The sequence below is a fragment of the Trachemys scripta genome, chromosome 3 (assembly GCF_013100865.1).
Source record: "Trachemys scripta elegans isolate TJP31775 chromosome 3, CAS_Tse_1.0, whole genome shotgun sequence".
Classification (NCBI taxonomy): Eukaryota; Metazoa; Chordata; order Testudines; family Emydidae; genus Trachemys; species Trachemys scripta.
The window spans coordinates 136,808,818-136,836,817 of NC_048300.1; the positions used below are offsets into that span (position 1 = coordinate 136,808,818).

General features: G+C 42.5%; 1 protein-coding gene across 2 annotated transcripts in view; it reads left to right on the forward strand.

Annotated features, from left to right (window-relative positions):
* Positions 1-28,000, forward strand: part of LOC117875645 (gamma-aminobutyric acid receptor subunit rho-1) — an 82,664-nt gene that overhangs the window by 44,356 nt on the left and 10,308 nt on the right. For both annotated transcript variants that reach the window (XM_034767011.1, XM_034767012.1), the window contains 4 exons: positions 6,813-6,880; positions 15,046-15,269; positions 25,428-25,510; positions 27,611-27,751. In XM_034767011.1, coding sequence (XP_034622902.1) covers positions 6,813-6,880; positions 15,046-15,269; positions 25,428-25,510; positions 27,611-27,751 — 516 coding nt within the window. The remainder of the gene's footprint in view (positions 1-6,812; positions 6,881-15,045; positions 15,270-25,427; positions 25,511-27,610; positions 27,752-28,000) is intronic.

Genomic DNA, 28,000 nt, shown 5'->3' on the forward strand with positions numbered 1-28,000 from the left:
GCTGCGGCGCTTGTACTCACCCAGCGGCGGTCCAGGTCTTTGGCGGCGGGGGGCCCTTCAGTCGCTCTGCATCTTCGGCAGCACTGAAGAGCCCCCTGCTGCCGAAATGCCACTGAAGACCCGGAGTGGCTGAAGGGTCCCCTGCCGCCGAAGACCCGGACCGCCGCTGGGCCAGGGCTTGCAGGGCCCCTGTGGGGCCCGGGGCAAATTGCCCCACTTGTCCCCCCCGCCCCCGGGGTGGCCCTGGGTGCCTGCATTGTTCCACACAAAATGGCCAGAGGATAAGGTGGTGCCATCACTGATCCACCTTATAATGTTTAGGCCAGTGGCTGGAGCACGTGCCTGGGATATGGGTGACCAAGTTGCAGTCCCCGTTCCTCTGCCAGAGGGGAAGAAAGGATTTGGACAGGGGTCTCCCACCTCATGGAAGAATGTGTCAACCACTGAGCTATGGGATATTGTATGTCGAGCTCCCTCAGTCTCTCTTGCTGAAGCTGTTCCACTGGATAAAATAATGATAGTGATTGTAACAGGGGGACTGGAGGACCCCAGGTCTCCCACCTCCCAGATGGGTGTCCTAACCACTGGCCTGCAGAGTCATTCTTATGTGCTCTCTTTCTCTCATGTCCAATGATTATTTAAGTTTGTATCCACAGTGGAACAGTCATTGGGCTGGAGAGAGAAAGTGTGTGGGAATGTCTCTGTAGTCCAATGTTTAGGGAACCCACCTGGAGCTTAGAGACCCTAGGTCCAGCCCCTCTGCTACAATCACTCCTTCATTATCATGATGCAAGGCCCTAAGAGGAGACCTACTGGATCGGAACCTGCATGTGATAAGTGTTCAGGTGCCTATCTTCCTCTGGCTTGTGAATCCCTCATGAATCCCTCTGGGTTTAGGCAGGAGATAGGCATCCAAATGCCAAGAGGGAGGCAGCAGGGTGCATACCCAGAGGCTGAAACATAGGTGCCTGTGAAACTTTTAGGTAGGCGCCAAGTGAATTTAGGTGCTTACAGTGTTCAGCAGTTTTGGCATTGCAATGGGATCCCCAAACTGGGATTTAGGTGCCTAAAACAGGAAGTTAGGTGGTGCCTAACTCCTTCTGTGCATCCATACCTATGTTCCTCTGTGTTCTCTAATTGACCTGTGAAAACTTGGATCCTGAGCCCTGTAAAACTATTCCTTCTGTTAAGACGCTATAAGGGGTCAGATTAAAAACTAATAGGAGTGGGTTAGTTCACCCTTATGTACAACATTATATTTTAGGCACCCTAATTTTTCTTAAGACTTGTCTACACGTAGTTTTTGTACCACTTCAGCTACAGCAGTTTAGAAACTACTATAATTAAATCACTGCAACCCCTTACTATTGACACAGTTATGAGTAGAAAGATGCTTATATTGGTATAATTTATTTAGGTAAATATATGACAAAAGTTATACTACTGTAAGCGCCATTATACTGGTATAACTGCATCCACACTAGGGAGTTGGAATCATTTTAATTATGTGTTTTTGAACCAATACTGTTAAATCAGTAAAACAACTGTGTATGGACCAGCCCTTAGGTGCAAGTTTCAGTCACCTAGAAAAGTCTGGCTGGAGTGGCATTTAATTGCCACGTACGTTTCCTCTGAAGACTTTAATGCCATTCAATTAAATTTAGAATTTAAGTTCCACCCATTCTCAAACTACCTGTGTGGGATACTGCTGTGATTGTATGCAGTGGTGTTCTCAGTGCTTCCTGAGGTGGTACAGTCATGTGGACTGGTATTACGACTGTTGTAACTAAAATGGCTTTTGGCCATCTGACATTTTGTATCATTGTTTGGGGCTTAATGGCATAGCACTGTCCCAGTTTTGCCTCAGGGCCAGCTCTGTTGTCCAGTGGGATAATGGTCCAAATATAGCCTTCTGCTGCCCTAAAATCCTTCAAAATAAATGACAGAAATTGGCCCAATAAAAGGTATTACCTGAGCCACCTTGTCTTGCTCAGATCCTGGCATCCACACGGCTACTACAACACTGCAAACAAAGTCTGGCAATGCAGTTTGTTTTTCACTGTTTGAAAGAAGACGCTTTTCCTTTCCAGGTCAGGGACAAGTTGTAAAGGGATAATTAGTTTTTCCTTCACAGTTTAACTGTCTAATTTATTGTCCAATTCATATTTCATACAGTATTAATTACATTATGAAACAGCTCTATCATCGACATAGCTCCGTATTAACCACTGGGTGAGATTACAAATAATTTTCTGTCAGTTACAGTTTGATTATGGAGCCTAGACATAATGTAACAGGAAAGGTTCCACAGCATTTGTGCGGGAAGTTAATAAAACATAATTCAATACTACCCAGACATTTAATTGTCTCATGATAAATTAACTCTGCTTTCTGGAGAGGACTAGACTCTGGACTAAAAGAGAAGAACACCAAGTGCTAGGGCAGGGGCAGGCAAACATTTTGGCCTGAGGGCCATATCAGGTTTCTGAAATTGTATGGAGGGCTGGTTAGGGGAGGCTGTGCCTGGTTAGGGGAGGCATGGCCGGCCCCCATTCCCTATCTGACCCCCCCGGCTTCTCGCCCCGACTGCCCCCCCAGGACCCCTGCCCCATCCAACCACCCCTTCTCCCTGACCGCCCCCAGAATCTCTGCCCCTGACTGCCCCCCCACTACCCCATCCAACTCCCCCTCTCCTTCCTGACTGCTCCCCGGGACCCCTGCCCTCCATTTAACCCCCCTGTTACCACCCTCTGACCGCTCTGCCCCCTATCCACACCCCCGTCCCCCGACCACCACCCTGAACTCCCCTGCCCTCTATCCTGCCCACTTACCACGTTGCCTGGATCACCAGTGGCTGGCGGTGCTACAGCCACGCAGCCCAGAGCACCAGGACAGGCAACCGCACCGCCTGGCTGGAGCCAGCCACACCACCGCGCAGCACAGAGCACCGGGTCAGGCTGCGGCTCTGCAGCTTGTAGCCCCGCCACCCAGAGCATTGCGCTGGCTGCGCAGTGAACTGAGGCTGTGGGGGAAGGGGAACAGCAGGGGAGGGGCCGGGGGCTAGCCTCCCAGGCCAGGAGCTCAGGGGCTCAGGGGCCAGGCAGCAGGGTCCCACGGGCCGGATGTGGCCCGCGGGCTGTAGTTTGCCCACCTCTGTGCTAAGGCAATGAGTGAAATAGATACAAAAAAGAAGGTAGTGTTTACACAATAATAGGACACATAATAATAATAATATTTTGCATTACTGTAGCATTTGCCATTTGAGTATCTCAACTGCTTTAAAAACATTAATGTTCAAGGGCCTGGTCTAAAACCCAGTAAAGTCATTGAGAATCTTTCCACTGACTTTAATGGGCTTTGGATCAAGCCCAAAGTCCCCCAACATGCCTGTGAGGAGGGTAGATACCATCATCATTTTGAACTAGCAGTGATGAGGTAGGGGAACAAATTTCATCACTTCCACTCCTGGGCTTCACCTTCTCAACCATCCTTCATCTTCTAATCATGCCATAGAATTATCTGATAGCAACACAAGATTCTGAGAGGGTGAAATAGATAACATTTTTGAGAGAGTGATGAAAAGTAAGAGTCTAGCTTCTGACTTTCATTAGCAGTTAAGAAAAAGAAGCAGCATCTTGCAGTAGTTTTTACTGCTTCACTTTTAAATGCCCTCAGTTTCCTAGTGAGTGTCACAGGACTGAATCTCAGCTCCTGATGGGCTCCTAAACTATGGCAGACTCTTGTCAGATGGTTTGGAGGAGGTGACATCCATACACAAACGGAGATCACGCAGTCTTGACCCCTGTCTTTCCACAGCCAGGCTCCAAGCGACACCAGCACTTCTCAATAAAGCAGGAGTAGGAGAGGAATGATTTAAAGCAGACTTAAGATATGTCTTCTACATCAGAGGTTCTCAAACTATGGTCCGTGGACCACCAGTGGTCCGCGAGCTCGATTCAGGTGTCCGCGGATAGTTCCCTCGAAGGTGCGTGCCTGGGCGGCCGCACACAAGAAAATGAAGGGCCACCCACCTAATTGGTGGATCTGCACAGGCATGGCTCCACTAATTAGGTGCCTGGACCCTTGAGAAGATGCACATATAAGGTGAGGTCGTGGCCTTGGGGGGAATAGGGGGTAGATGGGAGGGGGCAGTGGGGATGAGAAGAGGGGTAGGGGGCATTTGGGATGTGCAGGGCTGTGGTGGCCAGAGAAAGAAGCGACTTTCCCCAGCTCCAGGGCTGCGGCTGCTGGGGAGAGACCCCCCTCCTTCCCAGCCTCAACTCTGTGGCTGCTGTGGTGAGAGAGACCATCCCATACACACACTCCTTCCCAGCCCCAGCTTAGGGAGAGAGGGCACATCCATCGCATTAGAAAGGTAAGACTACTGATATTAAAATATGAATTGTGTGCTTTTATTTGTAGAACAAAAAAACATTAATTATTAAAGGGTTTTTTTAATATAGCACTTTTATCCAAAGCACTTTACAATAGTTAGTTAATGGTACAAACAACATTTGGAAAGATCATTAAGTGGTCTGCCGAGATTCTCAGCAATTTTCAAGTGGTCCACAAAAAAAGAAGTTTGAGAACCACTGTTCTACACTTTAACCACTACAGCAGCATAGCTGCAGCTTGTAGCCCTAAGGATTAATCTGTTTGTCTGTATAAATATATTTTTCTTATAAAATAAGTATTTGATGTATTGGATTTATAGATTTATATTAAAAGTAAGTTTAGCTGTAATGCAAGAGACCTACCTACAGGTTAAACTCTGTATGTTAAAGCTAATGCGTAGTTAACAACTTTTGAGACCCTTCCCAGGAAAAAGTGAAATTAGGCCAAACACCCAGGCAGATGTCTAGAGACCTTTACCTAGACCAATAGTAAAATGGGGTGGAAAATGAGGGGTTTTGCCCACATTCTAACATATTTACCACAAGTGCGTACATACCTGTCATTCATACGCACATGCATACTAGTCTATGGGTAAGTGTACCCTAACATTTCCATGGGGGAAGAATGAAATATGGGCATAGGAGGGAGGATTTCCGATTAAATACCTTATAAAAAGGCAGGCAGTTTGCCATTAGACAGGCAATCTACCCATCTACCTACTCCTGTCTACTCTTCATTGCCTCCACCTTTCAACTACGTATCGATACTACTTATCTTCCACACGACTATTAACTATTGATAGGTCATTCTTCATTCTTTTCAAGACTGTAAGTTAAAAAGGGATTTAATCTCATTTACATTTTATTTAGATAAGGCATATAGAGTTAAGTTAGAAAGCAAGTCACTTTGCAGTAGCTTCCTTTACTAGAAGTGTGAAAAATGCCCAAGGTGTTGCCAGCACCAGATTATTATCAAGAACACAGTGTGAGTATTAATCCATTTTGCAGTGTATAGCCTTATATTCTCTTAAAGAACTGTGATACAAGTGTAACTCTGTAATTCTAACTGTTTTACCATTGACTTACTATCTTCATTGATTTTAATAACAAGTCTTTATGACTACATCTGTTTCTGTGTAAACTTCCTGTCACAACCCCGAATTTCCTTTTTAAACTCTGTGAATCCTGATTCAGGACGAACTCTATCTTCTGACTAAACAAATTGGCGAGCCAAATACCCATGCTAATTAATATTCACTATAATTATTAACCTATTTAAAATTAATAAAAATATTATTAATTCATTAATTAAAGAAAATAAAATTAAGTGGATAAATTAAATCAACACTACTAACCTACCCCAAATCAGACTACAAGCTGCACCGCTGTGGCACTTCAGTGTAGACACTCGTTACAGCGACAGGTTTTTATCCCATCGCTGTAGTTAATCCACTTCCCTGACAGCTGGTAGCTAGGGAAACGGAAGAATTCTTCCATCAACCTAGCACTGTCTATTCTGGGGGTTAGGTTGGCTTAACAACATTACTCAGGAGTGTGGATTTTTCACACCCCTGAGCGATGTAGCTGGGCAGACCTGGCTTTAGTGGGGGTCAAAGATCTGGCTCTGTGTTCTGTATCTTATAGTTTGCAATACATCAGCAATTAAATGATGTTTGCAAACCTGAGGCGTTTTGCTGTTCAAAGGGCCTATACACTGTACACAGTTAACATATCCAAATGTTTAAAATAAAAAAAACTATAGTTCATTGGAGGTGGGGGAAACCTCATAGGAATTACCATACTAATCAGACCACGGTTCCATCTAGTCCTATGTTCCGTCTCTGACAGTGCTCAGTATCAGATGCTTCAGAAACCCCATTGTGGACAATTATGGAACAATATGCATATGTGTTTAATAAAGGCTAGTGGACTAGTTCCATTTTTCAATTATATAAATATTCTCATGCATTTACTGAAAATCATCCTAACATATTGAATTTTCTCCTGTGCAGTACATAGGATAGACCTTACCAGGTGCCATGTATTTTAGAATTACTTATGGTTGTGGTGTCTTTTTGATTGATTTTTGTTATCTTGGGTTTTTTTCCAGGAGGGGGGGAATTGTTAGTTTGGTTGTTTTTTTGCATATTTTAAATAAATTGTAAACTGCTCTGTTGCAATATAAAATATTAATGATTGTTTTAAGGAGTCACTAATCTAAAATAATCTACTAGAGGATGACTGAGTAATGGATCAGTCTAAATACTGTTACAATAAGCATTTCGTATGAATTCCAATCTCTTACAGTGTTTACTGTGATTTCTATTCCAGAGGAAAACGGACAGTTTCCTCTATCCTTTTGAGTGCATTTTAGCCTCAGGGGTTTTTTTTTTTTTTAAATTCTTTTCTTTTTTGCAGGTCCTGCAATTCCTGTGGGAGTAGATGTACAAGTTGAGAGTCTGGATAGTATTTCAGAGGTGGATATGGTATGTGTCTGTCTGACAACTTATGTAAATGATCTCAAACTACTGTTCCACCACTGTAATGTCAGGCAGAACAGAAGAAGAAGGAATGACTGCTAAGATTATATGCTCTTTTCTGTAGAACATTTGTTATTCTCGAGAACAATACTGTGCTCCCACAAAACCAAGGATTTTGGTTGCTATCCAAAAGTGCTTCTTAATAAGTGATGGAGGTTGGTGATTTGAAACTGTTAACAAAAACCACAAGTATGTCAGCTTTATAGCACAGCTCTTTATTATGAGATACAACCGTAGCGAGAACCGAAACACCTGCAATTTCAATGCTACCACACGAGGCAGGTCATCCATTAGGAAAGGGATCTGAATAGAAAGAGCATGTGTGAAGATGCAGCTTATCTAGAATCTGCCTTCTGTGGAGGTGAAATTCACTTGAGCCGAGGGTCAACAGGAGACTTGTGCCCCATTTTGGTCCCTCTTAATTCTTTAAAATAAACCTTAAGTAGGAGGTACGTAACACACAGGATCTGTGCTGTCTGGCTGCATAGGGTTTAATTTTACTCTAGTCTCTATACCTTTGAATTCCTACCCACTGCCCACAGGGAGATAAGTTAATTCTGCAAATTTCAAAGCTTTACAAAATTCTGTGGAGTTATGTATAATTTCCCCAGTTGCTCACTTTTCATCACAAAATACCCTTGGAAATTAGGGGATTTTCTGAGGAGTTATTTTAAATAAAGTATACATAATGATACACCCTATGGACAGTTCAAGACAAGAGGAGATAAAAATCAGAGCTAGAGATTGGCTCAAAGTGCAACATTAGCATTTGGATCAAGATTTTGAATCTTGCCAAAATTCAGGGCTTTTCAAGCCCATCTAGTTAGATCTTTGCAGGTTCTGGAAAGAAAAGCTTTTCAACCCTGTTAAGCTTGTTTTCATTTCTTAGAAAATAATTCATTTGACTAAAGGAAAAAAATAGTTCCAAAATGTTTCAATATTCTGAAAGGTGGAGTTTCAGTCAAGGGGGATGCTTCATCCATCTCTTGGGTTGACAGACAGAAAAAAGAAACATCCAGCTTCTTAATAGAATTTCTTATGCTTCAGGATTTCTGATAATCATGAAGGGTTTTTATGGGTTTTTTTTTTAACAAGTCATTTAGCTTTCTCCCCACCTTGGCCCTTGCAGCATTGCCAGTTCTCACTATATTTGGTTGTGTTGGTGTTAAAGCCCCAGCTCCTGGAGTCAAGTGATTACATAATAATCTCAGCTTTCATTTTTCTAAAAAGGTACGTTTCTAGCCCTCATAGTTGATGAGAAATCTTGAATATCTGACCAGAGTGCACCCTAAAGTCTCAAAATCGAGAAGGCAAACAAAAACAATGCTGCATTTATTCATGTTGTTTGCAGTGTTAGTGTAGCCAAATTGGTCCCAGGATATTTGAAAGACAAATTGGGTGAAGTAATATCTTTTATTGGATCAACTTCTGTTGGTGAGAAAGACAAGCTTTCAAGCTTACACAGAACTCTTCTTTGACCTGACTTTTATATATAAAAACAGAACATTGCAAGAACATTGTTTTTGAATTAGACATCAATTTGAGTTTGCACTAGATTTATGCCATGGGAGACAAGTAAATTAAGTTTTATTTCTCTCCTGAATTCAAATTATTTTTTTAACTATAAAGTGGGGAAAAAAGAAGACATTTTGAAACTCTTTAGGATGTCACAATTCAGAAGCTTTGTCCAATTCACTCCAAATTATGCAGGCCCCTACATCGGGCCCTGATTTGGAGACTAATTTGGCTTTGTTGTGAGTTTGTTTCATTTGGGAGGGTTCAGGACAGGGGGAGGGTGTCAGTCAAAATCAGGCTGTAATAAAACTTAGAAACTCAGTTGAATCCATAACTGCAGAGCATCACTCCATAACAATTAATACATGATATTTTGCAGCATCTACAAATGTATCCATTTATGCACAAAACTTTGGGAGTTACCTCCTGTCTGAAAAATGAACATTTGTTAATACATTATTGCTAAAATGAGATCTGAGCCTTATTAAGAGTTAAAGAAAAAAGGTTTTCTTAGATCCATTTTCTTAAAGCATATATAGGAAAAAGACCTGAACTATAGCTTCTTAGATGAGAATGGATCAAAAGATGAAGGAAGAGCTTCGTACAGGGTTACGAGGGACAGGAATGTCAAATTGATGTATTGTGTGTAAAACATTTCATAAGTTATAGTGGTCCTCAGTATAACTTAATAGCATAAGAAATAATTAATAATCTCTATTGGAGTTACTAAAGGAAAACAGATTAAAAACAGGTTTTGATTCTAGATTCATAGATTCTAGGACTGGAAGGGACCTCGAGAGGTCATCGAGTCCAGTCCCCTGCCCACGTGGCAGGACCAAATACTGTCTAGACCATCCCTGATAGACATTTATCTAACCTACTCTTAAATATCTCCAGAGATGGAGATTCCACAACCTCCCTAGGCAATTTATTCCAGTGTTTAACCACCCTGACAGTTAGGAACTTTTTCCTAATGTCCAACCTAGACCTCCCTTGCTGCAGTTTAAGCCCATTGCTTCTTGTTCTATCTTTAGAGGCTAAGGTGAACAAGTTTTCTCCCTCCTCCTTATAACACCCTTTTAGATACCTGAAAACTGCTATCATGTCCCCTCTCAGTCTTCTCTTTTCCAAACTAAACAAACCCAATTCTTTCAGCCTTCCTTCATAGGTCATGTTCTCAAGACCTTTAATCATTCTTGTTGCTCTTCTCTGGACCCTTTCCAATTTCTCCACATCTTTCTTGAAATGCAGTGCCCAGAACTGGACACAATACTCCAGCTGAGGCCTAACCAGAGCAGAGTAGAGTGGAAGAATGACTTCTCGTGTCTTGCTTACAACACACCTGTTAATACATCCCAGAATCATGTTTGCTTTTTTTGCAACAGCATCACACTGTTGACTCATATTTAGCTTGTGGTCCACTATAACCCCTAGATCCCTTTCTGCCGTACTCCTTCCTGGACAGTCTCTTCCCATTCTGTATGTGTGAAACTGATTTTTTCTTCCTAAGTGGAGCACTTTGCATTTGTCTTTGTTAAACTTCATCCTGTTTAACTCAGACTGTTTCTCCAATTTTCCAGATCATTTTGAATTATGACCCTGTCCTCCAAAGCAGTTGCAATCCCTCCCAATTTGGTATCATCCGCAAACTTAATAAGCATACTTTCTATGCCAATATCTAAGTCATTAATGAAGATATTGAACAGAGCTGGTCCCAAAACAGACCCCTGCAGAACCCCACTGCCTTTCCAGCAGGATTGGGAACCATTAATAACAACTCTCTGAGTATGGTTATCCAGCCAGTTATGCACCCACCTTATAGTAGCCCCATCTAAATTGTATTTGACTAGTTTATCGATAAGAATATCCTGCAAGACCGTATCAAATGCCTTACTAAAGTCTAGGTATACCACATCCACAGCTTCTCCCTTATCCGCAAAGAAAGCTATCAGATTGGTTTGACATGATTTGTTCTTTACAAATCCATGCTGGCTGTTCCCTATCACCTTACCACCTTCCAAGTGTTTGCAGATGATTTCCTTAATTACTTGCTCCATTATCTTCCCTGGCACAGAAGTTAAACTAACTGGTCTGTAGTTTCCTGGGTTGTTTTTATTTCCCTTTTTATAGATGGGCACTATATTTGCCCTTTTCCAGTCTTCTGGAATCTCTCCCGTCTCCCATGATTTTCCAAAGATAGTAGCTAGAGGCTCAGATACCTCCTCTATTAGCTCCTTGAGTATTCTAGGATGCATTTCATCAGGCCCTGGTGACTTGCAGGCATCTAACTTTTCTAAGTGATTTTTAACTTTGTTCTTTTTTTATTTTATCTGCTAAACTACCTCCTTCCCATTAGCATTCACTATGTTAGGCATTCCTTCAGACTTCTCGTGAAGACCGAAACAAAGAAGTCATTAAACATCTCTGCCATTTCCAAGTTTCCTGTTACTGTTTCTCCCCCTTCACTAAGCAGTGGGCCTACCCTGTCTTTGGTCTTCCTCTGGCTTCTAATGTATTGATGAAAAGTCTTCTTGTTTCCCTTTATTCCTGTAGCTAGTTTGAGCTCATTTTGTGCCTTTGCCTTTCTAATCTTGCCCCTGCATTCCTGTGTTGTTTGCCTATATTCATCCTTTGTAATCTGTCCTAGTTTCCATTTTTTATATGCCTCCTTTTTATTTTTTAGATCATGCAAGATCTCGTGGTTAAGTCAAGGTGGTCTTTTGCCACATTTTCTCTCTTTCCTAACCAGCGGAATAGCTTGCTTTTGGGCCCTTAATAGTGTCTCTTTGAAAAACTGCCAACTCTCCTCAGTTGTTGTTTTTCCTCAGTTGTTGTTTTTTGATGTTACCAAAGAACCCAAATAACCCAAACAATTAAAAAAAAATCAGCTTTTTTGACTTTGTGTCTCAGCTGTCAATTCACTTTTATCAGCTGTCCACAAGCCAGCAGAGTTTCCCTCAAAACAATAGGGTACTATATATTCCCTCGTAAAATAGTGCTGGCTTGTTCTTAACCCACAAAGGACCTACTGCCAGATCCAGAGTCGCTTTTCAGGCACACTTTTATTTTGCAAACATAAGCAAAGCACAAAACCAGCACCACCCTAGGCTAGAGCTCCCAGGGGATTTTCCCTTTTGCATCTTTCAGTCCCACCCGCCTCAGGTGCTACTGCAGGATTCTTCTGTGTTTGGTTAACTGAGCACCGTTTTCCAGAGCTTTCTCCTCAGCAGGTTCCCACTGCCTCCACACCCAGGGGACTCTGGTAGCTTCTTCTGGGGGACCCAGACCCCAACCCCCATTATCCTCCTCTGCCACCATCCCTTCCTTACTGACTGCCTGCCTCTATACAGACCCAGGTGCTGCCCTGCCCTTTTAATTGGCCAAACTGGGAGATTTGTTCTAGCACAGGGGTTCTGGGACCTGCTTCATATAAAGGGGCCAGACACCCTGCAACATCTTTGGTTTCACAGTAAATCCCTGATCCTGAAAACCTTTATGCACATGCCTAACTTTAGGTAACTGAGTAGTCCAGTGGAGGTCAGTGAGGCTGCTCACTTGCTAAAAATTCAACACAAGCATAAGCACTTTTGGGCTCAAGGTTGTAAAGGATATAACTGAACCAAAAAAGATGGAACACATCTCAGATCTGGCAGAAGTTCCATCTTTTGAAAAGGTAGCACATGATGCAACAAATAAAATAGAAACCAACTGAAATTCATTAAATATTTTTGGATGTTTTTCTACATTTTCAAACATATTGATTTAAATTACAACACAATACGAAGTGTACAGTGCTCACTTTATATTATTATTTTTATTACAAATATTTGCACTGTAAAAATGATAAAAGAAATAATATTTTTCAATTCACCTCATACAAGTACTGTAGTGCAATCACTTTATCATGAAAGTGCAACTTACAAATGTAGATTTTTTTATTACATAACTGCACTCAAAAACAAAACAATGTAAAACTTTAGAGCCTACAAATCCATTCAGTCCAACTTCTTATTCAGCCAGTCCCTAAGACAAACAAGTTTGTTACATTTACAGGAGATAATGCTGCCGGCTTCTTATTTACGTCACCTGAAAGTGAGAACAGGTGTTTGAATGGCACTTTTGTAGCCAGCATTGCAAGGTATTTACGTGCCAGATATGCTAAACATTTGTATGCCCCTTCCTGCTTCGGCCACCATTCTAGAGGACATGCTTCCATGCTGATAACGCTTGTTAAAAAAAAATGCGTTAATTAAATTTTGACTGAAGTCCTTGGGGGTGCATAGTATGTCTCCTGCTCTGTTTTACCTGCATTCTGCCATATGTTTCATGTTATAGCAGTCTCGGATGATGACCCAGCACATGTTGTTCGTTTTAAGAACACTTTCACTGCAAATTTGACAAAATGCAAAAAAGGTACCAGTGTGAGATTTCTAAAGATAGCTACAGCACTCGACCCAAGGTTTAAGAATCTGAAGTGCCTTCCAAAATCAGAGAGGGACGAGGTGTGGAACATGCTTTCAGAAGTCTTAAAAGAGCAACACTCTGATGCGGAAACTACAGAACCCAAACCACCAAAAATGAAAATCAACCTTCTGCTGGGGGCATCTGACTCAGATGATGAAAGTGAACATGAGTCGATCTGCACTGCTTTGGATTGTTATCGAGCAGAACCTGTCATCAGCATGGACGCATGTCCTCTGGAATGGTGGCTGTTTTACATTGTTTTATTTTTGAATGCAGTTATTTTTGTACATAATGCTATATTTGTAAGTTCAACTTTCATGATAAAGAGATTGCACTACAATACTTGTATGAGGTGGATTGAAAAATACTATTTCCTTTGTTTTTTACAGCACAAATATTTGTAATAAAAAATAAATATAAAGTGAGCACTGTACACTTTGTATTCTGTGTTGTAATTGAAATCAATATATTTGAAAATGTAGAAAACATCCAAAAATATTTAAGTAAATGGTATTCTATTACTGTTTAACTGCCCAATTTATCACGATTAATTGTTTTTCAATCGCTTGACAGCCCTAATAGAAACACTTCCCACACTAGGTTGGAGTCTTTTAAGTCTAGAGAAGTAGAAATGTAACAATAAAAAATAAGACCAACAAATCCCACAATTTTGGCCAGATCCTCATCTGGAGCAAATCAGTGTTTGCAACTTACACTAGCTCAGGGTCTGACCTCCTGTATATTTTTTTTAATCTTAAAATGAAAGCGAGGAAATATGTCCAACAAAATAATTGGAGGCCTTAAAATTGTGGACTTTACAATGTTTTACACACGTGAAAGTTCTCTCATCTTGCAGCTAAATCATATTTTGGAGGGTTTCTGCTTTGCATATTTCAGAAAGACAATGACAATCTTCCTCATGCATAGGATCCCATCTGCAGCCTGCCTGCACAGGGCTCTGCATCAGACTGCACATTCTCTTTGCACAGCCTTTTGTTTTTAGATTTGCCCCGTCTCTTGATGAAATTTAGAAAAGGCTCCCACATTTCACTGCCATCTCCTAGTTTATTCTCAGCACAGTCTGATGGCTCAGACTGCAGTCCTGTGCATGGGAGCTACTCCACTGGCTGGCTGCATGAAAAGCCATTGCAAGAGCAAGAATGGAAGGTGGATGGTTTCTAGGAGCCACCTGCTTCTTCTTCTTATTAGCCACAGGAATGTGAGGTGGGGAGAGGGAGGATATAGAGTCATGTAGCTTTCTCCACCCCACTGCCTTCACCTTCCATCAGTGGATTAGTGTGTCTACCCTCTAGAGGGCTACCCTACATACTGAGAAGCACTGTATAAGTACAAAAGTATATATTTTATAAATGGATTTTCCATTTGGAGGGTCTTTGGACCACAGTTAATCAGTCTTCAGGAGTTAAAGGAGAGCAAGTGACTTCAGTGGGGCAGGATTGGGTGCTGAACTTGTAGTTCATAAAGGAGAATGGAATTCCTGAAAATAAACACAGCTGGAGTACTGTGTCCAGATCTGGGCACCACATTTTAAGAAAGATGTAGACAAATTGGGGAAAGTCCTGAGGAGAGCAACAAAAATGATAAAAGATCTAGAAAACCTGCCCTATGAGGAAAAGTTAAAAAATAGGGCATGTTTAGTCATGAGAAAAGAAGACCGAGGGAGAAACCTGATCACACTCTTCAAATATATTAAGGAGTGTTGTTAAAGAGGAGGGTGATCAACTGTTCGTGTCCACTGATGGTAGAATAAGATGTAATGGGCTTAATCTGCAGCAAGGGAGATTTAGGTTAGATGTTGGGAAAAACTTGTCAAACTATTAGGTTAGTTAAGTATTGGAATAGGCTTCCAAGGGAGGTTGTGCACTCCCCATCATTGGAGGCTTTTAAGAATAGGTTAGACAAACACCTGTCAGAGATAATCTCAGTGCCGGGGCTGGCCTAGATAACCTCTCAAGGTCCCTTCCAGCCTTACATTTCTATGATTCTATAATTATTCCCATTTAAATTAGGTTGTATAAATTTATATACTGTTGGTGCTAAATGCAGTGAAATGTTCCTCACAAAGAATAAATCGTAATGTGAAACCTATTTCTTTCGTTGGTTACTTTCAGGACTTCACCATGACCCTTTATCTGAGACACTACTGGAAAGATGAAAGACTGTCCTTCCCAAGCACCAACAACCAAAGCATGACATTTGATGGCAGGCTAGTGAAAAAAATTTGGGTTCCTGACATGTTCTTTGTACATTCCAAGCGCTCCTTTATCCATGACACCACCACTGACAACGTCATGCTACGGGTCCAGCCAGATGGGAAGGTACTTTATAGCCTCAGGTAAAGTTGCATTCACAATGTTAGTTGATTGTGTTAGTTTAAGAACAGCCCTACTGGGTCAGACCAATGGTCAGTATAGCCCAGTACCCTATCTTCTGACAGTGGCTGGTGCCATACCTTCAGAGGGAATGAACAAAACAGGCCAGTTTCTCAAGTGATCTGTCTCCTGTCATCCAGTCCCAGCTTCTGGCAGTCAGAGGTTTAGGGACACCTAGACCATAGGGTTGCGTCCCTGACCATCCTACCCTCCATGAGCTTATCTAATTCGGGTTTGTTTGTTTTTTTGCACAGTTATACGTTTGGCCTTTACAGCATCCCCTGGCAATGAGTTCCACAGGCAGACTGTGCACTGTGTGAAGTAGTACTTCCTTATGTTTGTTTTAAACCCGCTGCCTATTAGTTTCATTGGGTGACACCTGTTTTTTATGTTACATGAAGGTGTAAAGAACACTTTTTTCCCCCACACCATTCACAATCTTATAGTCTTGTATCATACACCCCTTAGTCACTTCTTTTCCAGACTAAACTGTCCCAGTCTTTTTAATCTCTCCTCATGTAGAAGCTGTTCCATATCCTTAATCATTTTTGTTGCCCTTCTCTGTACTTTTTCCAATTCTAATATATATTTTTTCTGAGATTGGGTGAGCAAACCTGCATAATAATATCATTACAATATTTTGTGTCTTATTATCTAGCCTTTTCTTAATGGCTCTTAGCATTCTGTTAGCTTTCTTGACTGCCACTGCACACTGAGCAGATGTTTTCAGAGAACAATCCACAATGACTTCAAAATCTCTTACTTGAGTGGTAATTGCTAATTTAGAGCCTATCATTTTGTATGTATAGTTGGGATTATGTTTTCCAATGTGCATTACTCTGCATTTATCAACATTGAATTTCACCTGCCATTTTCTTGCCCAGTCATCCAGTTTTGTGAGATCCCTTAGTAACTCTTCACAGTCAGCTTTGAACTTAACTATCTTGCACAATTTTGTATCATCTGCAAACTTTGCCACCTGACTGTTTGCCCCCTTTTCCAGATCATTCATAAATATGTTGAACAGCACTGGCCCCAGTACAGATCCTTGGAGGACATTGCTTTCACTCTCTCCACTGTGAAAACTGACCATTTATTCCTATTCATTGTTTCCTATCTTTTAACCAGTTACTGATCCATGAGAGGACCTTCCCTCTTATCCCATGACAGCTTGCTTTGCTTAAGAGCCTTTCTTGAGGGACCTTGTCAAAGGCTTTCTGAAATCCAAGTATACTAAATCCATGGGACACCCTTGTCCATATGTTTGTTGACTCCCCCACAAAAAATTATAATATTTACTTGTCTGTCTTCATGTGATGTAATTGAATTGGACCCTTTTTTGTTTGACTGCTTTCCTTCAGTTCCTACCTGTACTTTATCAAGTTCCCATTGCAGTGCCACCTGGATTGTGAGCCGATAAGGCAGATTTAAATACTGATGTCCCTCCAGCAGTGCTCCATTTCCTAGTGTGCTTAATCCTCTCCTAAAACAAACAGCAGTTCCTTTGATAGCTCACCAAGAAAAAAAAAAAAGCAAGCCATGGTCTCTGAAGGATATTCCCAGGACAGCAAGCCAACTCAGGGGTAAACTAAGGAAACAAGAGAATCTCAGGGCATTATATAATGTCACCTTGATCGATTGGTCCATCAGCCCTCACAGAGAGAGCGCCGATCACAACATGTCATTCATGTTGTTCTATCCAGTCCTTCAGCCACCCGCTGGCCAGGCATCTGATCACTAGGCCGTGAACTCTGTAAGCAGGGTATATAGCTACAAAAGGGCCTGGCTCCCACTAACTCAAGATTATAGCTGGAGCAACTCAAATATGACACTTACTTAGATATTTATAATAATCGCATCAGAATAGAATAGAACATGAATAAAAACTCCTGAAAATAATTATGATAATCTAGCCTTGAAAAGACAAAGATTAGTAGTTCAAAATCTCTTTTTCCCAGCAATGGTCACAGCCTGACAAAGTTTCATACATGAAACAGAAGTCTGAGTAATGGACCTAAGATACCTGACCATCAGTAAATCTGAGGATAGTGTTGTGAGGGTTCCCCCTGGAGTGCCAACTGGAACTCGGGTACCGCTGAGCCCTCTGACTCACCAGCCTGGGCTCCCTCTCACACTGTGATGCTGTGACAAACTGTAGACCCGCTCCCGGTCCTACACTTCCACCAGCATTCACATAGGCAGGGACACACCTAGCTGCAGTTACATGCAGGCTCTCTGACAAGCCACTGCATGAACCAACAATAGAGAGGCTACAACCAAGATAACCACCATCTCCCCAGTCACACACCCCCACTCTGGAATATAAACACAAAATTATATGATCTTGTGCTGAACAGGAAACTGTATAGCGTAAGCTCATAGAATTCACCCCTCCCTCAATGTGAAAAAGAAATGCAACAGACCCCTGAACTAAGATTCCCAAGCACTTCACTCCAAACTTACTGGTTTAGATTAAAACATAAAATAAAATTTTTAACTACAGATTACCTAGTAAACGCAAACTAAGCTTAACATACTCGAAAGAGAGGATTTGAATTAACAATCTCTCACCCTCACTGATGATACAAGCAGGTTGCAGATTCTTAAGAGACAAATTACACTTGTTTTGCAGCTTGGAATCCCCAGGTTTTTCATACCCGGGCTAGAAATCCCTTTAGCCTGGGTCCAGCACTTCTCCCAGTTCAGTCTTTGTTCCTCAGGTGATTCCAGGAGTCCTCTTGTGTGGGGAGTGAAGAACAACAGATGATGTCACTCCCTGCCTTACATAGCTTTAGCATATGGCAGGAACTCTTAGTCCCAAACTCAGTTTGTGGAAAAACACAGACATCCCAAAATGGAGTCCAGAGTCATGTGGCCTGGTCACATGCCCTTGCATACCTTGCTGAGTCATAGCAACCACTACTTTTGGGCTGTCAGGAACATTCACAGGAAGGTTATGTTCTTCCAGAGTCCATTGTCTTTGCTGATGGGCCATCAGCACTGTCTGGCTTCTTCATTATTGTACCAGAAAGGCTAATTGTGGGTGTCACCCAGAGTAAGCACATTTGAAATACACATACATCGTCAATATTCCTAACTTTAGATACAAAACTGATACATGCGTACAAATAGGATAATAATATTCAGCAAATCATAACTTTTCCAATGACACCTCACATGACCCATTTTGTACAAAATGCATCATAATTATGCCATAACCATATCATAATAATATCACTCTGAAGAATATGGGCTGCAGATATAACTCCTGATTTATTTTATTATATTTTTTGTACATGGAGATAGAATCAGTGACATAATCAAGCGAATGAGTAGCGTTCAGCAATCTCTGACAGAGCCAATAATCAGTACTTCTGTCTTTCCTGACTTCAGCTTCAGGATGTTATGGGACAGATATTGCCAAATGACCCATAAAGAACTGGTCAGAGATAAAATTACCGTAGGATACTCTGAAATAAGAATAAGGTGAGTATCATCTGTATAGCTATGCAAGTGCAGATTATATCTCTCTGAAGGACATTACATTAAAAAGAAGCAGAATCTGACAAATACTAGTTCTATGAGACTGCCATGAAGTAGCATGATGACAGATGTAATTTAAACCATGACAGGCTTGACATTCTGGGGTGCAGTCCAGACCAGTGAGGGGCTCTGTTACCCCTGCCATACAACCTTGGGTGCCCCAATGCTTCGCTCTTGTAGCTTCCTACTTCGGTTTTTCACAATCAACCTGCCAGCATGCAGGTTACATCCTGAGAATCTGTGTGTAGCCACAGCCCTGGTCCAGCAACTCTGGCCTCAGGAGCCTGTCAGCAACACACCAGCCACACTCTGGCTTTCACCAGCCTTGTTTATTATTTGACAATGGTGCAAGTAGAAATCAAGTACTGCACTCATGGGAGGGACACAAATGGGGGGACACATGACCTCCCCCACATGACCCCACCATGTGACTCCTCCCCACACCACTCCAGCCTGGGCCCCTGCGCTCTCCCCGTCCCCTTCCCATGATTCACATCCATCCGACGTTACCTTGGGGGGCGGGGCTCTGTCCTCCTCCCACTGTGCTGGAGACTTCTGCTATACAGATCCCAGGCAGGAGGACACAGGAGACACAGCTGCGTAGAAGGGCTGGGGGCAGGGCTGGGAGCGGAACAGCCACGCTGGAGGAGCTGCCAGCATGGGGCCGCTGGACAGCCCCACGTTCTGGTCCTTTCCCCACTGCGATTCCTGGGAGATCAAGGCTCTCCAGAACCACAGCGGCAAAAGGAGCAGAAGAATGTGCGGTTGCCCGGGGGCCCCATGTTCTGCTCCTTTCCCCGCTGTGGTTCCCAAGAGAGCAGGGCTTGGGGCGGTAGAGCCACACCAGAGGAGCTGTCATCATTATGCTCCTTTCCCCGCTGCGGTTCCCAGTGGGGAAAGGAGCATAACACCGGCAGCTCCTCTGGCGACTATACTGCCCCCAGCCCCAACTCCCAGCCCTGTCCTTTGAGGGGCTGTTGTACAGACAAAGGAGATGCAGCTCCGTGTAAGGGCTGGGGGTGGGGCTAGGAACGGGCTCCCTGTCTGTCTTTCCAGTATGCCATACTAGCTATAAATAGCTTACTGGTATGGGGTACCGGACCGTACCACTGTACTTGCACCACTGCTATTTGCAGGGTGAACCCAACACACTCCGAGGTCCAGATTTCCCACCCCCGCAAAACATGTGTTTTGCACTGTCCAGCCCTCTCCTGGACATTGCTCCTCTAAGGGGATCAGTACTCAACAGCTTGCCACCTTAAATGGAGTTACCCAAATAATTCACAACACTGGTTAAACTTTGATTAAAGAAAAAACAAGTTTATTTAACCACAAAGAGATTACTTGTACTCACAAGCTATGAGCCATTAAAGTCAGAAATTGTTACAAGAAAAATAAAGACAAAATGCTTCTTAAACTTAACAAACTAGACTTGGTTCAAGATGAAGTTCTTACTAAGTATTTTCAGTACATTGCTGATCAAACTCTTAGGCTAGGATCTGCTTTCCAAAGTCTATAGACTGTGTATTTTATCTTCTTAGGTGGAAAAGAGAAGTGGAAAGGGAGAGATAACTTGGAGTTGTTTTACCCCTCACTTGTATAGTGCAGTCATCCTTTGAAATGCGTTTTCCTGAAAGTGACCCCTAGATAAAGTTCTTTCCAGCTGAGAGCAAGGAGACATGGAATCTGTTGTCGGAAGGAGACTTCATGCTGTTTCTTTTCACCTGTGTATGTTCAAATGCAGATTTTCTTAGTTTTCTTTCTTCCTCCTCTCACTGTCTAAGGATTCTGTCTACTGCTTATATGCAAATTGAGGTAAACACACACCCATTTGTTTAAGACAGACCTGCTTGACCAGTTCAATCATATCAGGGCTATGTCAGTTTGAATATGTGCCTTTAACATTATACAGCGGGATTTCGTAACTTTACACATAATGTTTCTACATAGGTTTCAACATGATATTATTGACCAGTGAGCTATTGGTTTTCAAATGATACCTCACAAACTATATTTTGTACAACGATTATTACAGTAGTATTTAGAATGTGAATACAGGCGTGCATTCGGTCACGCCAGGTTATCCAGCTAGTCCAATTATGGATGTTAAGCTAACAAAGGAAATACCAAAAGTCCCGAGAAACCCAAAGAGACTAAAAATTACAATGCTTACATTGGCAGCAATTGGTAAATGAATATCTACCCTCAGTAATGCAGTCTGTATTGTGGTGAGTGCTAGAGTCTGACTGGGATTTTTCAGACATGCCAAAATGTACTAGATACATGTGTAACTGATTATTAATATTTTTTCCAATGCCTTTGGCAGAAAACAAAATTTGAAAACTGATGAAAATTTGAAAGCTCCCCTACTGTCAAAAATGCTTGCTCCACTTGCCAGAGCAGGCAAGAATAGGATATAAAGAACATGTTGTGTTTCTGTACCACTTAGTAATATCTGGCACAGATACTTGAGAAAAAGTCCCATGTCAATGAGAGGTTTGGCTGGCTAAGGAGTACAGAATCTGAGTTTAAGAATATTTGAGACACTCCAATCTCACCACACATAAATTCACACAATTTACAAGGTTTAGTTATAACCACCCTACACAAAAATAGTATTACACTTTTTAAAAGGCAAACTAAATAGTAAAATGTATTATTATTATTGTTTCCAGTAGCACCGACAACATGCTGGGCACTTATAAACACTGAAGAAAGGATATTAATTCTATTAAAATTTAAAGCACTGTAAAATGTTTTGTTTAGCGATTAGTCTGAATTTATACCGCATATTCAAACTCAGGTTCTGAATTCTCTGGATCTGAATATCTTATCTCTGTACTGTGTCAAAACAAAATCCCAGATCCATACACTCCCAAATTAGGTGGTTTTAAATCCAGACTTCGGTTCAATCAGAACTTTCCCAGATTTCGTAGTGTTTGGATTTGGTCCATTATTATGGAGGTGACTAAGCAACTCCATAGGTAAAGTTGCATTGAGATTTGCACTTTGAGCAGGACTAGAAGGGGAGAAGGACAAGAGGGCTGAGTTGGGGGAAGGGGAATTTGTTTTTAAAGTTAAACACAATAAACAACCATGTAAGTGTTAAGATGACAGCCTAGCATTACCCTGATCACTTTATTTGTATATTCACCAAATTTTGACTTTGTAAGAATCTTCACTCTTTGGGTCCAGAACTGTGTCTTCAACTGTGTATGGAAAGCACCTGTCACATTTTAGACAGCACCACAAGCTAAATAAGAAATCTGAGCACACTTGCTTTCAAAGAGTAACAAATACAAATGAGAGTGACATCAATGGAAATACACGTGACTAGAGATTAATAACATAAGGGTTTACAAGAGCAGGCTCTGTTAGATCCTCAGTAATCTAATTGTTGACCGTCTTTAAACTTGTTATGGTTCATAGATTGTTCTCTCACTATAATCTATAAAATTGTTCCCATTTATTTTTCCACCACCAGTGTTTATATCAGTTGGGTTTATAATTACCTGATGCTTCTTGTACACAAACACAAAACTAGTCTATTAAGAAATAAAATAATGAGTTGTTCTTAGCAAGGCCAGAGCTTTGGATTTATAAGGTGGAGCATTTCAATGTATTTTCTTTTCAAACAAACTTAGTAGGACTAGAGGTATTACCTGTGCCCCCTAGAGGATGATATAAATGATAGCTCATTAGACTGTGATAACATTGATAACATTTCACAGAATACTGATATACTTCATCAGTAACACCAGTGATGTAACTACAATGGCGCAAGTGGAGGGCCCATGAGATTATTGAGATCCAACCAGAGGGGCTTCTGGGGAAGAACAGGGCCTGCTAGGGCAAAAGGGGGAAGTGTTCTGGGGGACGCATGGGGGCAGGTGGGGTCCCTGGAGACAGAAGACACAGCCCTCCCCCAAGAGACAGAATGCAAGGAAAAGCATCAACCATTTTGCATGGAGTAGGAGAGAGGGACAGCTGGGGTAGCTTGATCAAAGCTGCAGGGAGGGGAGTTGGAACAGAACTGGGTGGAGCTGGGGGCTGGATTGGTGCTGTTGAGGTGGGGGAATGGGGTGGAGCAGAATTCAGGAGGCCTGGATCAGGACTGGGGGGATGGGGGTGGGGAAGGTTGGAGATGAGCAGAAGGGGACCGAGGGGAGGAGCTGGGGGAAGGTTTGTGAGAGCCTGAAATGGGGCTAGTGGGGTAGACCAGGATGGGAGGAAGAAGGGGAGCTAAAAGAGCCTGGAGGGGAGGTTGGATTAAGGCTGGGGAGCTGAGGGCTGGGCTGGACTGGAGGCTGAAGGAAGGTTTGAAGGAGAGCTGGGAGGGGTGGATCAGAACTGGAAAGGAGAAAACAGTAGCTAGGAGGAATCTGGGGGATGAGAGGACTAGACTAGGGCTATGGGAGAATTGGGCAGGGGCAGGACTGGGGCTGTGATGGGAACTGGAGTAGAGCTAGGCAGGAGCCAGGGGACAGGGTAGCTGTACTGGGGCTGTGGAGGAGCTGAAGGGGGACAGATTTCAGAATTGGAAAAGGGCCCCACTAACCTATTCTTGTACCAGGGCCCAGTTACACCACTGCATAGTGTGACAGACATGGCCATTTCCTGCAATATCTGCGGGAGATCCTACTGGATTGCATTTAAATAGCTGTGGAGTCCGTTGTATTAAAAATGCAAAATGTATATATTATTGTGTGATTGTATGTAACTTCTCCAGCAGGGAGACGTGGCCAGTGTAAACCCTGGGGAAGTGTTATGAGCTTCAAAGGACTATTTTAAACAATGTGCCAGACAAGAAGGAACTTTTGAGATAGGCACAGTAGAGTGGGTTTCCTAAGAAATACCTGGGGGGAGGTAAATGCAAATTCCCACCTCCAGACCCAACCCTTTGAAGCTATGCCCTGAGTAGAAAACCATTGTCTGGCTACCTGTTCACAATCTCTATCAAAATCCCCAGCTGTAAAAAGGAAAGGCCAATCTATGATGGTGGGTTCTTGTTCTGAGCAAAAGCTGTTATGAACTTATGGCCATAGACAAATCCCTTGGTGTTGTTTGAAGGACAGAATTCTACCAGAGCCATTGTTGGAGTTGGGGTGAATTCTGCTAAATTTATTAGCATGTTTGTAGGTTCTGGTATTGTTTTAAATGTTTTTTCTGTAATTTTTTCATCTTAAGAATAAATATGCTTGCTTAGAAAGGGCTGCATGTTAACTTATAACTGTGGGCAAGTATGCTGTTTTTAGCCACTGAGGAGAAAGCAAAGCAGGCCTGCTTAGGCCATTCTGACTTGTTGCAGAATTCAGAATATAGGAAGGGACCTGTGTAGCCTTGAAATACCCTGGTCAGGAGGTCTCCACCCAAGAGAGGTGATGACTGAGAAGCTGGAGCCTTGAGTGAGTTTCTTGCTGTACCATGAGGGGGAAATACAGGTGCAGTTGCCCTGAACGGTGACACGTAGGACTGCCAATGCATTGATGATTATCTGAATATCAATAAACTATTCTTTACAACTGGAAAGCAGATGACAAAGCTGACATTCTCTGAAAAAAGCAATAGAGGGTCCTGTGGCACCTTTAAGACTAACAGAAGTATTGGGAGCATAAGCTTTCGTGGGTAAGAACCTCACTTCTTCAGATGCAAGTAATGGAAATCTCCAGAGGCAGGTATAAATCAGTATGGAGATAACGAGGTTAGTTCAATCAGGGAGGATGAGGTGCTCTGCTAGCAGTTGAGGTGTGAACACCAAGGGAGGAGAAACTGCTTCTGTAGTTGGATAGCCATTCACAGTCTTTGTTTAATCCTGATCTGATGGTGTCAAATTTGCAAATGAACTGGAGCTCAGCAGTTTCTCTTTGAAGTCTGGTCCTGAAGTTTTTTTGCTGTAAGATGGCTACCTTTACATCTGCTATTGTGTGGCCAGGGAGGTTGAAGTGTTCTCCTACAGGTTTTTGTATATTGCCATTCCTAATATCTGACTTGTGTCCATTTATCCTCTTGCGTAGTGACTGTCCAGTTTGGCCAATGTACATAGCAGAGGGGCATTGCTGGCATATGATGGCATATATAACATTGGTGGATGTGCAGGTGAATGAGCTGGTGATGTTGTAGCTGATCTGGTTAGGTCCTGTGATGGTGTTGCTGGTGTAGATATGTGGGCAGAGTTGGCATCAAGGTTTGTTGCATGGGTTGGTTCCTGAGTTAGTGTTGTTATGGTGCAGTGCGCGGTTGCTGGTGAGAATATGCTTAAGGTTGGCAGGTTGTCTGTGGGCGAGGACTGGCCTGCCTCCCAAGGTCTGTGAGAGTGAGGGATCATTGTCCAGAATGGGTTGTAGATCACTGATGATGCGTTGGAGAGGTTTAAGCTGAGGACTGTAGGTGGGCAGAATTTGGGCTAATAGCATTTTTTTCCCCTTTTAATTCAATCCCTGGTAATATGTGGATTTGTTTGAAAATGTAGGGACTATATTTTATTTGATACAAAACTAACTTGCAGTTTTTGTTTTTCCTTTACCATTTTTCATTCATAAAGATAACAAAGTTTTTAAACATGTATTTTTCATTTCTAGGGTCACAGTAACTGCAATGTGCAACATGGATTTCAGTCGCTTCCCCCTGGACACACAGACGTGTTCACTGGAAATTGAAAGTTGTAAGTAAACAGGATACAGATGTAGGCCAATATTTTCAAATATGGGAACCTAAAATTAGGCTCCTAAATTTATGTAAGACACCTAAGTAAGTGGCCTGTTTTTCAGAAGTGCAGAGCAACCTGCAAGTCCGACCAAAGTCTACAAACTGAAAACAACTGGGAAAGCTTTTTCTCCACTCTCTTTCAGTTACAATAATCGTAGGTGTGGTTTATCTCAGTTAATCCCACTGCACTGTACTACTCAACAAATAAATGAATGTTCTTAATATGCGTCACAAATTTATCCAGAGTATAAACTAAAGATACATCCAAACTAGCATCCCCATGGAGCTCCTTTTTCTAAATCTGACCTATCTTTGAATGTCCTGGCTTTCATACATATATACATCTCTACCCCGATATAACGCGACCCAGTATAACATGAATTCGAATATAACGCGGTAAAGCAGTGCTCCGGGGGGCGCGCAGGGGGGGCGCACTCTGGCGGATCAAAGCAAGTTCGATATAACACAGTTTCATCTTAATGCGGTAAGATGTTTTAGCTTCTGAAGACAGCGTTATATCAGGGTAGAGGTGTATTTTTAAACAACTATAGTCTATTGACGTACTTTCCCCTTTGGATTGTTAAGAAGCATTTGCAATCTTAATGCTGCTTTAACGATTGTTTTTGGGGTTGGGGTGGGGTTTTGTTTGTTTGTCTTTTTTCTGGGAATAACTAACCCTGATATAAAACCCAAGACTAGACAACTAAATCTAATTGGAACACAAGGAAAGAGGTGATTATTATGTCCTACAGCGGTCACCATAACTCTCTGCAAGATGCAGGGCTAAGGCATCTTGAAATCCAAGTTACCACTTTTTTCACCCAAGCAACTAGTCAACTTTTGGGACCTTGAGGATGTTCCAGTTGAGAGTAGAAATGGATGGAGGCTGGTATTTTATTTGATGCAGTCTTGTTTATTTACAAGATGTATACAAGTCCTGCTCCTCTGAACACAGGAGGAACCAAAACAAGGGAATAGCTTCGTTTCCAGCCCCAACCCTCTTTAGCCAACCCTAGACCCAAAAGCCCTTTCTAGGGATCCTCTAGGGTCACATCATGTTTGAAGACTCCTGCTTGGCTTTCTTGCTCTGCCTCAGTCTCAGTTTCTTGTCTGCCCCCTCAGCTACCTTTTCACTTCCACAGACTCACTCACCTACCTGGTCAGAAGAGGAGGGAACCCTCTGCCCCCCTGTTGCTAGTGTGTGGTCAGACTCTATTAGGCCTTAAGTGTTTCTTACAACCATTTTAAATGAAAGGTGCATTCACACAGCAGTTTCAACAATGTTTTAACTCCACTCATAACAAGGCTTAAACTAACTCATAACAATAACCAGAATGATCCTTTATCATAATTAGGGCTCCGTGTTTGTCATGGAGGTTGTGGAAGTCACAGATTCCATGACTTTCCGCGACCTCCGTGACTTCTGTGGTGGCCAGTGTGGCTGACCCAAGGGCTGCCCAAGCAGTTGGCTCCAGAGCCAGCTGCTCAGGTGGCCCAGCAGCCAGCCACACCAACCGCTGCTGGAATGGCCCCAGGACCAGCCACGCCAGCTACTGCTCCAGCAGTCCTGGGCGGCTGGCCCTGGGGACCACCTGAGCAGCAGCTGGTGCAGTTGGCCCCAGGGACTGCCTGAGCAGCAGTCCCCGGGTGGCTGGAGCAACCCCCCGGGACATTCACTCTCACAACAGTGGACCCCAGCTACCCCTCTTCCCAGATTCCCCCCCTCCCAGTAACACCCTCCCCCCCAAGATTCAGTCAGGGGTATTTATAGTATAAGTCATGGACAGGTCACCAGCCATGAATTTTTGTTTATAGCCCATGATCGCTCCATGATTTTTACTAAAAATACCCATAATTACATTGTAGCCCTAACCATAATCACATGCACAATCATCCATGACCATCACTAATACTGGACTAAACTGGCAGAAAATTTGCTGTTTCCCCCAAAGCTTTTGTACCTACCTTTGAAGACATATTGACACATTCTGAACTGTAGAGTCGATACTATTTGGTATAATTGCACTGCACCAAAGATTTACTCCTATTTTCCTAGATGCCTACACTGAAGATGATCTAATGCTGTACTGGAAGAATGGGAATGATTCCCTAAAAACGGATGAGAGGATATCGCTATCCCAGTTCCTTATACAGGAGTTTCACACCACCACAAAGCTTGCCTTTTACAGCAGTACAGGTAAATGATTTTTACTAAAGTTGTGAAATTATGATAGATTTTTGCTTTCTCCCCTCCCTCCCCAATCAGATGAGATCAACTTTACCTCTCCCTTATGAGATGGACTGGTATGTGGCTTCCTCTGGGGCCCATAAAAATTCCCTTCAATTGGCCACAAAAGACTCACTAGCAAATGGTCTAAGGCATTCCCTTTCCTACAAGGGCTGAAGCATAGGCAAAGTTCATGCGGAATTGCAAACTAGGACTTAA